General features: G+C 37.5%; 1 protein-coding gene across 3 annotated transcripts in view; it reads left to right on the top strand.

The window, feature by feature from the left end:
* The window catches only part of LOC123759456 (LIM domain kinase 1), a 59,209-nt gene extending 42,499 nt beyond the window's left edge, over positions 1–16,710 (top strand). For 2 of the 3 annotated variants that reach the window (XM_045744546.2, XM_045744548.2), the window contains 5 exons: positions 583–689; positions 2,655–2,760; positions 3,250–3,404; positions 3,967–4,073; positions 5,249–16,710. In XM_045744546.2, coding sequence (XP_045600502.1) covers positions 583–689; positions 2,655–2,760; positions 3,250–3,404; positions 3,967–4,073; positions 5,249–5,670 — 897 coding nt within the window. In that variant the 3' untranslated portion in view covers positions 5,671–16,710. The remainder of the gene's footprint in view (positions 1–582; positions 690–2,654; positions 2,761–3,249; positions 3,405–3,966; positions 4,074–5,248) is intronic. The other variant, XR_006773043.2, reaches the window with a different exon arrangement.

The following is a 16,710-nucleotide window of genomic DNA, read 5'->3' as shown; positions in this document are numbered from 1 at the left end:
AATATTAATGTCAGAAAATATTAATTGTTTATGTTAAAAGTTCCCAATCCACAAACATCAGGTCATGCTTAAATCTTTCATAATAAGCTTTACAAACAAAATTTGGACTCGGTTTTCTTAAACCTAACATGCTTTTTTTTTTGTTTAATTTTGCATGTTGTTTATTATGTATCTTTTAGATTTATTCATGTTAAATTTATAGACAGTATTTTAAGGTTTTAATTTTGTGGGTTTTGTTTTATGGCATGCTTTTAGCATGGGACTATTGTCCAATGCAACACTTTACTTAACCTCATCCTTCTTTGTATTTATATTTGGTTGCTCAAGCTAACTTCTATAAACTTCACTTAGGCAATATTGCAGCACTTGAGGTATGTTTGAGGTTACTGGTGGCTGAAATGTTTTCCAGAAGTTGTCTGCATTACACTGCTTTACACAAGGCACAGTGTAATATAACTACTGTAAAAATAAGAAGCTTTGCAAATGTAACATTAGGCAACAATTTTTCAGTCATTTGTTGACTTTTCTAATTACGGTACTATATTCTGTGCCTCAGTACTTACATCCTGTGTATTTTTTCAGGATAAAAGGGTTGTTGTTGCAGACTTTGGTTTGGCAAGAATTATGCCACAAAACAATTGGACAGCTGAAAGGAAAAAATTTGGAAAAAAATATGCAAGAAAAAAGAGGTAAAATGCAAGATGCATGTATTTGGTTTCTCTTTTACTCTCATGCATATATCTACCCATTTTTTTTTTTTTTTAGTCATATAGGTGCAAATATCTCATTCATGCCTCAAAAAATTGGTTAGTTTCTGAGTCAAGGCCCATTGAATTTTCTAATGGCTAGAACTCTTATTTCCCACAAGGCTTTCACAACATGTGTGTAGGGACAAAAAACTGCCTATTCTTATGCCTGCTCACTTTAATACAAAGGAATAGATAGTTTCAAACACCCTGCAAGCAAAAATTAGAAATATCCAAGACTGAATTATAGCTTTGGAACCTGCAGGTCTGTAAGTGTATGAAAAGGATATACCAAAATTCCCTGGGTGACACCACTGTTAACACAAATGTTTGGAGGGGCCACCTACTCGCTTTTTGTCCTGGTATTCGACTGTCACACCTAGCAAACCTATCATGTTTGCTCTGCATTGCCGATTAAGTTTTCTTTTGTCTGGGTTCTCCTAGAAATTATATCAGTTCTGGGGATGTTCTAAATTTTGTAGTGTTCACACTGAGGTACACCAGTCTTGCATACTACTGCTGGTAGCTATCTAATGCAGCTATGTTTTAAAATTTTGTTCCTTGGCACTGTTTAACAATGACTGCAGGACCACTGATATACTTTCTGGGGTTGCTTTCAGCTTGATTCAGCCCCTGGAGCTATATCTTGAGTCTGGGCTTTCTTTACCCTAAGTCTTTGGCATTTAATATTGAAACAACCATACTCTTTTGGGTTTTGCTTATGAATATAGTGTGGCTTCTTTTTTATTTTTTTTATTTTTTTTAAGTCCAGTGCTGCCCTAGCCTAGTCTTTATTCTTATTGTAAGTGAGCTAAGTGATATATGCTGAGTGCGTTCCCTTTTCTACCAGGATCCTGCTTCAAGGCTCAATCTGGGTTTGGGGACTGACTCTTGTGTTCTCTATCAGGGCTGGTCATGATTACTATTTATTGCTCCTCAACAGGTGGTTGTGTGTTTGCTGCCTTGCCCTCTGACTTACTGTACTTAAGCTTGCCTAGTGATTAGTCTCTTTAATATTCTTTATATTTGATTGTATATTATGAGAAGATCTAAATCTTTATATTACAATTTTTTTATTGCTTATAGAGCTCAAAAAGTATGGCAGCCCAACTACACTTTTCTCTTGCATGGTTTGCTTTATGAGGCCTGTCTATGAACTATGCCTCATGCTTTTATACTCAATATTCTGTTTTTGGGGCTTGGTATACACTTTGAGTGTATACATGTGGGAGTGCTCAAAGTGCATACCAAGTGCAGTACATCTCAATACTGCTCTGCTTCTAATAATAGACCTCTTTGAGTATGCATGTGTAATGAAATTGTATGTATGTCTATGTTGATGGTGGCTTGCATTAGACTGCCTGTAATCTACCTTTCCTTGGTGCATGATCTTCTTGGGGTTATCTTGAGATGATTTCGGGGCTTTTAATGTCCCCGCGGCCCCGTCCTCGACCAGGCCTCCACCCCCAGGAAGCAGCCTGTGACAGCTGACTAACACCCAGGTACCTATTTTATTGCTAGGTAACAGGGGCATAGGGTGAAAGAAACTCTGCCCATTATTTCTCACCGGCACCTGGGATCGAACCCAGGACCACAGGATCACAAGTCCCGCATGCTGTCCGCTCGGTCGACCGGCTCCCCAAATAATAGTAACACTTGCAAAAATCCGTCACTATGAAAAGTGGTGAGAGTGTGGCAGGTAATACAAGTCTTGGTGAACAATATAGATGCTGGCTATGGCAGTATCTGAGGGTCATTCATGTTTCACTGTGCTCAAAATGCTATTTATTTGTGTCAGATAAGGCAGACTGGCTTATATCATCATCATCATCATAAGACATCATTATTAAACTATTGATTTAAGATTAGTGGCAGTGTAAAAATTTCTTTGTTTGTAATTTACAATAGATACACTGTTGTGGGCAACCCCTATTGGATGGCACCAGAGATGATGAAAGGAAACAAATATGACGAGAAGGTGGATATCTTCAGTTTTGGTATCATTTTATGTGAGGTAAGTTCATAGTTACAATTACTGTCTTTCTGGAAAATATTTTTCATGATATTAATATATTGTACATATTTTAGCTCAAAGAGTTGTAATGTAAATTTTTTTATTTGGAGACTTTTTAAATGAAAATTGAACTATCAGGTATCAAGTCTTATTCATCATTATTGTATTTAGCAGTGATTCATTTTAAAATGTTCAGAAAATAATTGTGACATATAGTTTACAAAGGATTACAAAGTATTCAAGCAACAGACTAGATTCAAACAGCTGGTTGTGTATGGAAAACTTATGGTGGTACACATTATACAAAGAGTGAATTTGAAGGGAAGCCTTTGTGTAATCTGCTTTAAAATACATACATGCTATTACTCTGTACATATATACATACATTATCCTTACCATGTTTCCTACTTAACAATGTTTTGGAATATGTATTTAATATAATAATTATTTAATCCTCATGTATATTCAAAGTTCCTTTTGGTATAACAGATTATTGGGCGAGTTGAAGCAGATCCTGATTACATGCCACGCTCCATGGATTTTGGTCTTAATGAAACAGTCTTTCATGCTAAATATTGCCAAGATTGTCCTGAACCGTTCTACAAGATTGCTTTCATGTGTTGCAATACCAATCCAGATGCCAGGTATTTTTGTTTACTGTTCTGTGGTACACAACTCAGGTTGTGCTGCAAATAGGTGCCATGTAAATAGCTCATATATGTGTTTCATGATAATCTGTTAAATGAATATTATCTTTGTTGACCAGACCACACACTAGAAGGTGAAGGGACGATGACGTTTCGGTCCATCCTGGACCATTCTCAAGTCGATCGACTTGAGAATGGTCCAGGACGGACCGAAACGTCGTTGTCCCTTCACCTTCTAGTGTGTGGTCTGGTCAACATACTTTAGCCATGTTATTGTGACTCATCGCCTGCAATATTATCTCTATCTTTTTATGTGACTTATGCACTTCATTTATCTAAAAATATCTTTACATCTTTTATGGTAACTTTCAATAAATCATGTAAAATAGTGAATTATTTTTTGTTATTTGTATAATATATCTGGTATATCTGGTTTTTCACTTGTAAAGCTTTTATATAATAAGGAAAATTTATTATATTAAAATCTTGGAAGATTTTATCTGAATAATATACATATACAGTATGTGGATAAATTTTATGATTGTTTATCCAATTACAGACCAGCATTTGAGATACTGGAAGTTTGGTTAGAGGGATTAGCAATGCATTTTGCTGTTGGTGTTCCTCTTCCTGCCAATCTTCTGGCTGACATATATACATTTAATGGTATGATCAAAATGGATTATATTCTTATTAATGAATTTTTGTTTACCTGAGTAATCATCTAACATTATTGAATTGAATTTCATTAAATTTAGGTTTTATGTATATAATTACAGTAAGTCTTTGCAAAAATAAATTGATCTTACTCTAAAGTTAGCCCTCAATATGCACATGTGTAAAGTAACCACCAGGTAAATCAAACTTGTTACATTGTAAACTTTCTTATTCAAATTACTGCATATTACAAGATGTCCAAATATGAGAGTTAGCCTGATAGTAAACTTTTCCTCATTTGTACAATTTTTCCTCCCCTCCCTCTTCCCCACACTCACTCTTTTTTTAGTGAAATATATGGTATAGATCGTATTTGCCAGAGCTAATTTTTATATATCTTTTTCCTCTACTGTTTTAGAAAGATTTACAAACACTGTAAGGCATATGCGGGCTTACCTTATGATAAATAAATCCATATTAAATTAAAAGTCACATTAAAATACTGTACTTAGTGGCATTTGTGACTCGGTGAGAAGACTAAAGATAAGCAAAGTTGGTATATGGCCTGTTTTTACCATATACAGTGGAACCTCGAATAGCAAATTTAATCCATTCCGGTACCGAGCTTGTAATGTGAAACGGTCGTCTTTCAAAACGAATTTCCCCATTTAAAATAATGGAAATCAAATTAATCCATTCTACCACCGTAAAACATGAATATGATATTCGATGTTTTAAATGATGGAGCAGCCTACCTTACATACACTGAATAAACCTTTATAACATTTTTCTTTCTTTAAATTTTTTTTTTTTTTTTTTTTTTTTTTTTTTATAGCAAAAGGCTCGTTCAGTGTTTGTCAGGTCGGCTGCTCCATCTTTCTTAAAAAAAAAAAAATTGAAAAATTTGAAAAACTGACAAAATTCCATAAAGGTTCGTTAAGTGTTTGTCGGGTAGGATGCTCCATAATGACAATCTTTCTTTGTTTCAAATGTGTTCAATTTGTTTTGTATTTTTCATTTATTTATTAATAATGGAGCAGCATACCTGACAAACACCGAACGAAGTCATTCCTTGTTTGGCTGCAATAGAACTATACCTAGTTCTTATAATAATGAGCAACTAAAAAGTAAACTCAAATTTCAGTTTAGATGTGAATCCTATTCATCGTATATTTCTTTTCCAGGCCGAAGTAATAGCAGTTCTTCCGAAGCATCTACACCCGAAGCTCCAACATCAGATTCAAGACACCCTCCACCTCTCTTACGCACTATAAGTGAAGGGACTTATTCCACCACTAATAGTCTAAACCGTGATTGTTCATCATCATGTGCCAGGAGAGATCATAGTAGTTTTGATACTCAAGATATGCTTCTTAATGATGCAAGTTGGAAGCTAAGGGAAAGCTTAGATTTAGGAAAACTAGATATTTTGAAGCCAAGTTGGAGTCCTGGTGAAAACCTGGATGAAACAGATTCTGTTACAAAAAATTCTAGTGCAAAGACTGAAGGAAATTTAGATAAAGATTCCATTCCAGATACACTGTCGTCTCTCTCTCGGCCACAGGCCAGCAGCTTGGTGGGGGATGTAGAGTGTACACCACTATGATTTTTTTCATTTTTTTTTAAGAGATTTGTTATGTTTGCAATAATGTACAGGAAAATTTGTTGCAAAAAAGTTAATAATTTTTTCTATGGAATTACATTGGAAGTATTTAACAAAAAATTGGTACAAAGTTGACTTATAGCATTCCCATGATAGTGATGTTAGTGGAGTAGAATTGTAATCCATAAGTGGTTATAATAATAATTATTTATCACTGATGCTGTTTCCCTGTTTGTTGAAAACCCCACAGCAGATGCTCATCCTTGGACAGGTGATGCCTCATATGGAAGACCCTCAAGTATAGAACCCATGAGGAAGGTATACCAAGAGATATCTGCCTCTCACTTGTTAAACTGCAAGGTAAAAAAAAAAAAAAATCAAAGGTGAAAGTGACTTCTTCCCCCTTTAACAATGGTGAAAGAGACTTCCTGTCCTTTTATCAAATGTGAAAGTGACCTGTCCTTTTATCAAGTTCCTGTTAGTGTTTTCCTCCTCTGAACATAGCATAATAGGGGACAGCAATTTCATATGCTTTAATAACTAGAAAACATTTATATTTTCTTTGTGATATCTAAATAATTATTTTCCTTATTGTTAAAGTAAAATAATCATTTGACAGTGTGCCAACTCTTCTCCTTTAAAAACTTCTTCCTTTTCCTATTCTAAAATATAATGCAAGAAATTTAAAATCATAAAAAAATAATACTGACAATCAAATTTGGCAAATCGTTAAAAATGGTGTATTGAAATAGTGATTTTATTGTTAATTGTGCAGGTTACATTAGTATAATATGACAAACCATTATCAATACGCTTTCAGATACAAACATCGTAATTTTTTATATATTTTATAATTATCTGTATATTTATTTATTAATAATTTAGAGCTAGTATGATAAAAAGTAGCCAAGATATAATGTAATAACGAGAATGACAACATATGACTAGTCTTCAGTAATTTTATATTACTCTAATGAAAATTGGTTAGTTTACAGTAATGTTAAGATTGATGATGCATGCAAGTAGTGGGCATGGTATTGACCTTTGTTCAGATGGATTTGTGTGTCTGGGCTGGTTAGATGTGTGTAGAGCTTGCTCTAGTGAATGTGAGAGCCAATCATTAATGTATTAATTAATTCTAGAATTCACCTAAGTTCTGGTTTTGCATGTTGCATCATCTGATTACACGTAATCTGAAGAATATGATTATTTTAATTGTAATTTCAAATTGAAAATTGACATAAAATATTGTTAATCAAACAATGAGACATAAATAACAGAAGTTTTGCTCAAACAGAAGCAGTAGCTTGGAAATGTTAAGCAAACACTTGCTTATGTGAATATCCCACACCTGCCAGAAAATAAATGTATGCTGCATTTGAGGCCTTATTATTGTATTGTAGCAAGCTTAGTGTACCATAGTGAACAATACCTTGCCAACCATGTTAGGATCTTGAATAATAATTAACATTTTAAGCTGAATGTCAACCCTTATCCAGGACAGATTCAGATATGTAACGGTAAAATTTGTTATTGTTAATTTATCCGAATATCGTGTATCCTAATGTGTTAGGCTGTATAGTTAAAAGTGTGTTGATCTCATGATTAACTTTTAAGATTTTATCGGAATAAAAGCAAGCTTGTCTTTCCAGCCTCTTGGGATTGAACCTGGATCTTTGAAGCAGGCTTGTTTTTCCAGCTTTGTATGATTGAACCTGGAAGTAGGCTTCTCTTTCCAGTTTCTTTGGATTTAATCATACTTGTAAAGTATCTGAGCAGGCTTGTCTTTCCAGCTACTGGGGTTGTACTTGGGGTCTTTGAAGCAAGTTTATCTTTCTGGCTTTTCAGGGTTGATCCTGGGTTTCTGAAGCTGTAAACAAAGGGCTTTATTTGTAAACAAAGCACCTTGCTCAAAAATTTCCATGGAACTGCTTGTGTGTTTTAATGGAAAAATAATAGTAATATAATATAAGCATGCACGACTTATAATTCCTATAACTGGAGGCCATGCGTATGAGTGGGCATGGAATTAGGCAAGTACTGTACTCACTGACACCTTCCCATGTGTAAAATATTACCTAATATGTATTGGGATTTATTGTGGTAGCATTGAGATTGAAGAATTGGAGTGGAGGTTATGAATAATATACTGTGTTGTCTTGGTTTGTTGCAGTGATTGATGGTTGTAACTTTGACTCAAGTTGCTAGCTGTATAAGGCATGTTAGATTATAATTGTTGCACGTGACAGGGTTAAAAATAGTGCTGTGTTGTAGGTAATGGTTATGCTGCATGTTGTGGATCCAAGAGATTTCATTGCTTTTCGCAAAAGCGCATGCGATTTTTTACATAAGAAATTTGTATAGGGCTATAGCAGGCATCATTGATGATGGTAACTTCTGCTGTTAATGTTGAGGACATCAATAAATCTTGTGATTAATGGGTACTGCAAGTGCTTTGGTAGGGTGATTGTGGTGTCATGCTGGGACAGGTTCTATAGATGATACATTGCAACAAATGTTGCATTTGCTAGGGACAGTATTCTATTGTGAATATCACATTGTAATGTACAGGGTTGTAAGCTGCCATAGTATTTATGATAGTACTGGCTATATAATAAATGTAATCTATCTACAAATAATTTGTGCTGTTGTACAATATTTTTTGACGTGACATTTATTGGGAATTATGATGCTAAGCTTGACCTTGCTCTTATCAATGCAGAACTTATTACGGTCTACAAATTTAAACTCTGTCGAACTTAGTGAACTTGTAGTGATGTATACATTGCATTTTAATGCTTTGAACATTCTATTTAGTATTGCTGGAATATATATTTGAACTATTTGATATTTAACACTTTATTAATACCAAAATAATGCATCATTGAACCCATAATTAAAGAAGCTGTAAGACACCTGTTCCATAATTTCCAAAAATGGAATGAAATTTTATTTCATTTTGAGGGTCAACTTCAGGGTATGCGAAGATTCTTTGTGACAACTTAACTTAGAATCTTAAGACAATTCTCAAGACACAAGTTTCCTTAGTCTTAGGATAATTCTTAAAGACCTAAAACTTTAAAGAAAAGTCTTAAGCAAATTCTTAACAGACAAGTTACTCTCTTTTTTTTTTCTCATAATTTTTGTTGAGTGGAATTCGAGCATGTCAAAAGCATCGTCTGAGGCTGGGTTAGTGACGGCCAAGTAGCAGCTCTAAGTGAAGTATATGGAAAGATAGTTCCAATTGTGCTTAGCCCTGTGACACCCATGTCTTGTGGGTTGTGGTTTACCTGCATAATCATTGTACCGTAGCCAGCATTGCATGTAACCTATTTAACTTACAGAATGAATAGCTTCTATATACAATAAAAATTAAACTACAGAATTTAAATTAAGATAATACTGTACAGTATATGCATAATATATATATATAATAATTTTTCTGGGGAGCCCCTTGAGGCTCCCCTGAAGCCATCTTGCTGAAATGGCATCCAACTGCTAGCTCAGATCAGTCACAGAGTTGTGTTAGACTTACCAGGGGACCAAAGCCAGAACCTGCCCCCCCTCCCTTCACACAGGTGCACAGAGTGGGTGACACTGCTACTCAACCGGGAAAGCATCCAGAAAGTCCACGAACCAACATAGACCATTTGTCAGGTTCAAAGAGACTGCTGCCTTGAAATTACAATACTTCCTAAACAATGTAAACAAACTATCGAATCTCTCAAAACTAGTGCTAGCTCCATCAGTAATAACCCCTTGCCAATAGGGGGGCAGGCCCAAAGGTCCAGGTCTCCCCAACCTACCAAGCCAGTTCTGTCACTGACATGAAAACCAACAATTGTCCACTGTGGGGTTCCTGGGGTCACCGACAAGTCGCATGGGTCCTGCTGCTACTAAGCTAAGTGCCAACCATCCTAGGACTCTGTCCTGCAGAAGCCATTTGCTTGGTATTATTCTACATTTAGTTTAACGCAAACCAGACAGAAACATGCTCTTGAAGCTATGTGAACCTGGTTTGTAAGGCACTTAGAGCAGCATGTGCTCATGGCTACCTTCCCTGTGTGCTTCCTAATGCTGTTCCTCCAATGACAGTTCTCTTTTCTGGTGTGCTCAATAGCTTACATTTTCAAGGCTAGACCACCTTCGATGCATCAGGGGTCTTTGCCCCCCCCCCTTTCTCCCCCTTGAAGGGGGGGGGCCTCTATCTAGACCCTTGGTTTGAGGCAAATATTTTGGCTGGTTGGAGTGCACTTAAAGCTCACTCGTATTTTACACTGCATGCCGAGGACAACCTTTGCAGCCCCATTAAAGAGGCTGTGTTGGTCTACTTATATAATTACGGGTGAGCATCCCCAGTGCCTCAGTGTCCTGTTTGGTCAGTCCTTCAGTCCTTGGTGATCCTTGTGGGTGTCAGTGTTGTTTATGGATATTGCCTCCCAACCAGCTCACACCTTATGTGAGTTGGAGGACTGTTCAGTGTTCATTGTCTGTGCAACGGGGCGATGATAATTCTTTCTGCCATTGCAATGCTGCCTGTTGGGCTGGTGACATCCACAACTCTGAGGTGTGGGTGTAACGAGCGCAACAGCAAATATGGGACCTGGCCCCTCCAGTATTTTTCATGTGTATATTATTTGATACCTCATTTGTCTCCTTTCTAGGGAGTACATTTTGAGGGCTTTGAGATGATCCTGATAGTTCAGGTGCTTTTTTGTCTATGCCGTATATGTTCTCTGTATTCCATAATGACAAAATTTTATTTAAAAAACTTATTCTTGTTACTTTTTCATTTTAAAAAACTCATATCCATGCTGCATACATAAACTGACAATAAAATTATATAAAAAAATCCTGTTGCTTTCATTTAAAAATACAAAACATAATTTTTTTTTTTCATTTTTATCTATTTCAATTGTTGACTAGCTGAAGAAAAATTAAGTTTGACAACCATTTCAAGAGTGGTGTGGATTCTAATGACTTTTAGAAGCAGTGTGTTATGGCTCTGCTCTATGTCTTCACTAGTAGAGCCATACCGAGATAACTTATCAGGATCTTTTCATTATGGCTCATGACCATGCCAATTGCTAAATACGGCTTTGAAGTGCTGATCTAATCTTTGTCTTTCTTTTAGCCAATGTCGTAATGTTAGTACCAGCTGGCTCCTCATATCTCGTGAATTAATTCCTTATTTTGTGTCCAAGCAGTGTACTGACATAATAGTCTCAAGGCTGAAGAATGTTTTAACACTTCTTGCATGTGCTGAGCGAGGCTATAGCACACTCTTCTCTTTCCACCCCCACCCCCCTAAGATTTGGTGCAGCTTCTGTCATTCATGCACACTTGAATGACGTGCGTTTTTTACCGTGTTTCGGGTATTTTTGACCAGTTACTCTTTTTGAGCCACTCAGTGATTGCCTGTTTGTTCCTGCTCTTTCCCAACAGGTGGGGATTGATGCAGCTGCATGCCCTTGCCTTTTCTGTCAGCTGCCCTTGTGGCAGATGATGTGCAGGCTCACTCATCCTTAACTATGGATGTGCATTTTCTTGCCCTCATTAAGCCCTTTTTTTTTTTTTGGCTCCATGAGAACATTTATTTGCATGGCTAGGAGTCTGGTGCAGGTGCCTAGTTGCCTGCCATGGCTCTCCTAGAAAACCAGCATTAGATATAATGAATTGCCTCTGTTTGGGTGGGTCCCAGTGGTTCCCTGATCTCTCCCTTCCAGGTTGTTGGCTGGGTGTTGTCTACACACCTACTCCAGAATTCCAGTGGAAGGCTGGAGGGAACTGAAAGCTCTGGATCTCCTGTCTTCCCAAACTGGTAGGGGTGGGTAGTGTTAACTGGCCCTTGCTTTTGTAGAGAGATTTGATTGTTTGTTTACATTGTTTAGGGAATTTATTTGGTGGTTTTGAGGCTTTGGTCGCTTTGGACCCAGCAGTGGTCTATATTGGTTCGTTAATTTTCTGGATGCACTTTGTGTGGTGGCAGAATGTCACCTACTCTCCGCACCGATGTGAAGGGGTCAGATTGTCTCTGGTCGTTGTAGACCAAACAAAACCCCCACAGCTGGTGTGACCCAGTACTAGTACAGGTAGTTGGGAGCCATCTCAGCAATATATCTTCAGGGAGCCACAGGGACTTTCCCAGAAAGAGGCATTTCATTACATTCAACACTTTTTTTTGGGGGGGGGGAGTTGTTGACATGTATTTATTCATGATTATAAAGATAACTTGCTTATATACCATTGCAACCACATTAAAAAAGTAAACACGTACGCAGATCATGGGGTAAATATGTAAAATCATAAATTAATGAATCTATTTGCCAATGTTTAACTCTCCACTACAGCCTATTTGTTAAATTTTCCATGAATAATAGTTCAAACTGTTGCATGTCAGTTAGTCATAATATATTTATGAATTGGAATAATTTCCTTGCCTTACTCAAGGCAGGTAATATTCCCATTATGACTCCTCGTGTTAATGTGTTGTGCTAAATGAAAAAAAAAAAGTTTAGCCAGTTTTCTGATTTCTGTATTATTGCTGAGAATTTTTTAAATATTATATATACAGTATTGTATATGAAACAATAGTAAAGTTCTAAGTGTCATGCTATCTAAATTTTTAATTTCACATTTGTTGACACATGTAAACTTTCATTTCAATTTCAAATTTTCAGTCATATTGAGCATCCTAGCAGCAGTTACCTCAATCCAGAACTACCTCTTGTTCAGTAAGTAGTAAGACATTTGCATGGATGTGTATACATATATATATATATATATACTGTTTTTGCAGCACCAGAAATCTTTCAGGCAGTAGAATTTAATATTTTATATGGTAAATAATGTACAGTATATATATATTTATCCTCATGATTTAAATATCTTGGACATATTTTTGTATTTCTGTATATTTGTTTTGATTAAAATTTATTTTTCAAAATACTGTACCTAAATTCTCTGAATCTATTAAAATCTATATGATAGAAATTATTGATTAAACTTTAAAATTAATGAAATTGGATCAAACGGGTTTAGCTTTTGAATTAAATGAATATCTGTATGATACACAAAGTGGGCAAATCATCATGAAACGTAACAGATCGTAGCATAGCTCTGCTTCCCATCTTCAACTACCTCCCTCTAAAATTTTTGGATTGATAAATTTAACAGTCAGATAATACAATAAAAAAGTATGACTGCCAAAAACAAACTTCTTGGGAGGGCTTTCTTTTTCTTGTATTTGCTGCCTTGTAAGTGTTACATGTGTAATATCACACCATGCCCTTGCAAGTCAGAATATAACCTAATGCAGACCAAAAACCAAAACCTGGTCCACTCACAGAGGCACAGGAAGCAGGGACACTTGATCACCCAAATGAAGAGAATAGACTGCCAAAAATGTAGGGCAAGTTGAAATTAAATGACTACAAGAAAATATTAGTAACACTGACAACAATAAACATGGTAGTTAGGTCATTACCCCTGCTAGTTACACACCACCACTACCAGGTGGCAGCTCCATTGAAATTGAAGACCACCAAATCAAAATACCAGTCATGTGCCTGGTGTGGACCCTTCCACAAGTGCTCTTCATGTGGCCACCTTCTTTCAGGTCCCAGTTTCTCCAAATAAGTGTTGGCCATCGTTTGGACTTTGTCCTGCATGGGCCTATGTTTGTATTTGTTAAATTTTCATATCTGCTTCATGAGTATATAGTTTTCAGCTTTCACAATTCACTAGCTGCATGTCTTAAAGGTTCACTTTCCTAAGCATTTGCTGACAGTGCCCCTGCCTTGCCAGTATTGCTTTCCTGGGGGGTTCGGGTGTCTGTTCTTTAGAGATCGTCTTCCTGTTGAGGGGTCTTTCACTTTCTCTGTGTGGGTGGTCGCCAAGTGGATTGCACTAAAAGAACAGGTTGTTGAAGTCAGTTCCATCTACAACTTAAGAAAATTATGATGAAAATATTAATGTTGAGAGAGATAATTTGTATGTCAGATGTAAAGGGAGGCGAGGCATAAAGAGCTAGTTTTCACTCCCCTTTTCGTCACCGATAGGTAAGCACTCCTCTGTGAAAATCGTGGGTAGGGGCAGACGGGTTTATTATTATTTTGAGGTGTGCGAGGGTTAGCACTGGACCTGCAGTGCGCGCTACCTATGCCTTCCTCAGCTGTCCCTAGCATTTGCGAGGGCAATCTTGCCATGGTTGCCTTCTGGGCTTCAGGACCTCATTTGGTATTGGCGTCTTGACCTCAACGTGGTTTACAGATGTCCCCTCCCCTTTCATGGGCTTGGTTTCCTGTTTGCAGTCCCCAGACTGTTTTTTGGCTGTCTGATTACCTTATTCTTAGGGTTGACTTACCTTTTCCTACCCTGCCCTGCACTAGAATATGTTTGTTTGACTTTGCTCTCATCCCTGGCTTCTTCCCTGTTCTACTTTGGTTTTGTTATATTCTGGTGTTGTTCTCCAATCAGCATTTTGGTGGCATGGTTGCCTTGACTTGGTGCTGGATTTTTGCACCCCATTCTGTGGTTAGAGCTGTGACAGCTTTGCTCTGGTTCTTGTCCTCTTTCCCTCCTTTGGGTGGTGGTGGTTCTCTTTGGCTCATATGGCTTGATGATGAGCTGTCCTCACCCATATTTGGATTTGGCTAGATTCCTTTCCCTTGCATCCACCTCTTCTTTTCCCCACTCCTGTTTTGTGTGGTGGCTGAATCAGCAGTATTTGTCTGCAGCTTCTCTGTTATGGTATGGTGCAGTTGGTTTTTGTCCTTGCTGCATTGGGAGGCAGTCTTCCGGAGATTTAGTCTCACCTTTTCCCTGGTTATGGTAGGTGCATCTGGTGGTGCCAGATTTTTTGTGGTTCGTCCCTTTATTTAACAATGCTCTGGGGTGAAGTCTAGCCCATTTCTCTGATTTATGGACTCACGATGCTTGACCCTTCCAGGTGGTGTTTTGGATCTGTGGTGTGGGCGGCTTTTGACCCTCCTCCCTTTTTGGTGTCAGCGGTCCTAGGCTTGTTGTCTCTCCTGCAGCTCTGTTCAATCATTTTGCGTTGGTTGGATGCTGCAGTTAACACCCACTGAGGTCAAATAGGTGTCCCATTCTTGTCCTTATTCTCATGTGGGTCCTTTATGATCCTAAAGTTTATTCCTAGCTTCTCAGGCTTGTTCCTTTATTATCTATCTGACTTTTCATGTGACCACCTTCCGTCTGGTCAACTTCTCTGGTTTGTTCTTTTCAACCTTAGGGTCTATAAGGTGTGGGCTCCATTGGCCCTTTGGCTGCTTCTAACTTGCTGATTCCTCTTCAGGCTTTTCAGGGTATGCTCCTCTGCACACATCCTGTTCCAGGTTCTTTGGCTCTGGGTTGGGATTTTGTGCTAAATTCTCCTCTGGCTTCTCCAGGTGGCTGATTGGTTCCTCTTCATTGGGAGTTCAGTGAGCTCATCACAAGGTTTGGCTGTGTGAGTACCTGTTCACACAGGTCCACACAGAGCCAGAGTCACCAAGGACTCTATTCTTTAAATGGGCCATGGGATGCTTTGAGTGATGCATTGTTTGTTGATCTGGTTTCTTTAGTGCAGTGTTAGAAGGCCAGTTTGCCTCAGATTGTAGCAGTCTTTATTTTTAGCAGGCCTGTGGTCTACTCTCAGGCTCGTGACGTCCATAGGTTAATGGTTTTGTCCCGAGTCTTCTCTCATGTCTCAGGCTCTTATTTTGCTGGCTGCTTTTCTTCACCCCCTAGCAAGGCCTGTTCTTATTTTGTTCTTTCTCTGTGGTTAAATGGCATCAGGGAGCAACCAATGGAGCCTGTATTGGTTGCAATGTTGAATGTAAAGAAATGCCTCTTTCTGGCAAGTCCCTCGGTGGCTCTCTGTTCCTGCCCTTCCCCTTTCAGGGGCTTTGGTTGCTTTGGGAGGTGTATGTCTGATGTGTTGACATTGGAGATCCTCAAGCTCCCAGGGCTGCCACATGGTTGCAGGTTGTGTAACTAACTAGCAGGGTTAATGACCTAACATTTTTTTTTTCAGTTTTATTTTGGCTCACCATATCTTTCTGGTGATCTCTTATCTTGGTTTGGGTGGTCAAGTATCCCTTGTTCTTTGCACCTCTCAGAGTGAGTCAGGTTTGGGCCTAAGGTCTGCTGTAGGTGATATTCTGACTCATAAGGGTCTGGTGTGACATGGTACATATAAAGCTTACCTTGCAGCAAGCACCAGGGGAGCTACCAAGGCCCCCATCAGAAAGGGGCATTGCATTACATTCAACAATGGATTTTTGTAATAGTTTATCATATGCATTATATTCACAAGAATACTTGGTTATTTCAGTAAATCATATTGTTGAATTCTAAAGAAGATAGCCACTTAATAATGCATTATTATTTAGGTGTAATGCAGAGAGTACACAAATTACAAAAAACAATATACTAGGAAACTTGTTAAGGAACTATTGTATGGATAAATTTAACTACACAAAAGAAGGCATGAAGTCATTAAGTTTTGTTTATCTATGACTTGGTAGATAAAACATTTTAAAATGTAATAATTTTTGTATCTGTCCTTTCTATCTGCTGTATGTTATGAAATACATGTGTGTATCTAGAGTGTTTAAGCCACAACTGCAACACTTGCTGTGTAATAGTGTGTGTCAAATCACTGTACAGTACTGTTATTGTGAAAAATTACTGATTTCATGCATTCTGGGGACTATGTTCATACTCATGTTTTAAGGAAGAGGGAGGAAGCGGAGGTTAAGGGAGCTGTATCTCCCGTAACCTACACACCTGTAATAAATGCTATGGAGGGTAGATCTTTAAGCTTAAGTTACATAACATTTGCCCTTATTTTATACCTTACTAAATTTCCTGAGCAAAATCATGCACAGTAATCTTCATTTATTCTGTATGTTGTGCTAAAGGATAGTGTTGAAACACTACACATCATGATGTTCCGTAAAACATCTTTAGGACTACAAGTATAAAAAAAATTCTTATAAGCTTTTTGTTATTTGGTAGAGTAAATTTATATAATATTTA

This window comes from Procambarus clarkii, chromosome 32 (assembly GCF_040958095.1).
Source record: "Procambarus clarkii isolate CNS0578487 chromosome 32, FALCON_Pclarkii_2.0, whole genome shotgun sequence".
Taxonomy (NCBI): Eukaryota; Metazoa; Arthropoda; class Malacostraca; order Decapoda; family Cambaridae; genus Procambarus; species Procambarus clarkii.
Note: the sequence above shows the minus strand (reverse complement) of the source record. Positions and strands in the feature narration are given on the sequence as shown.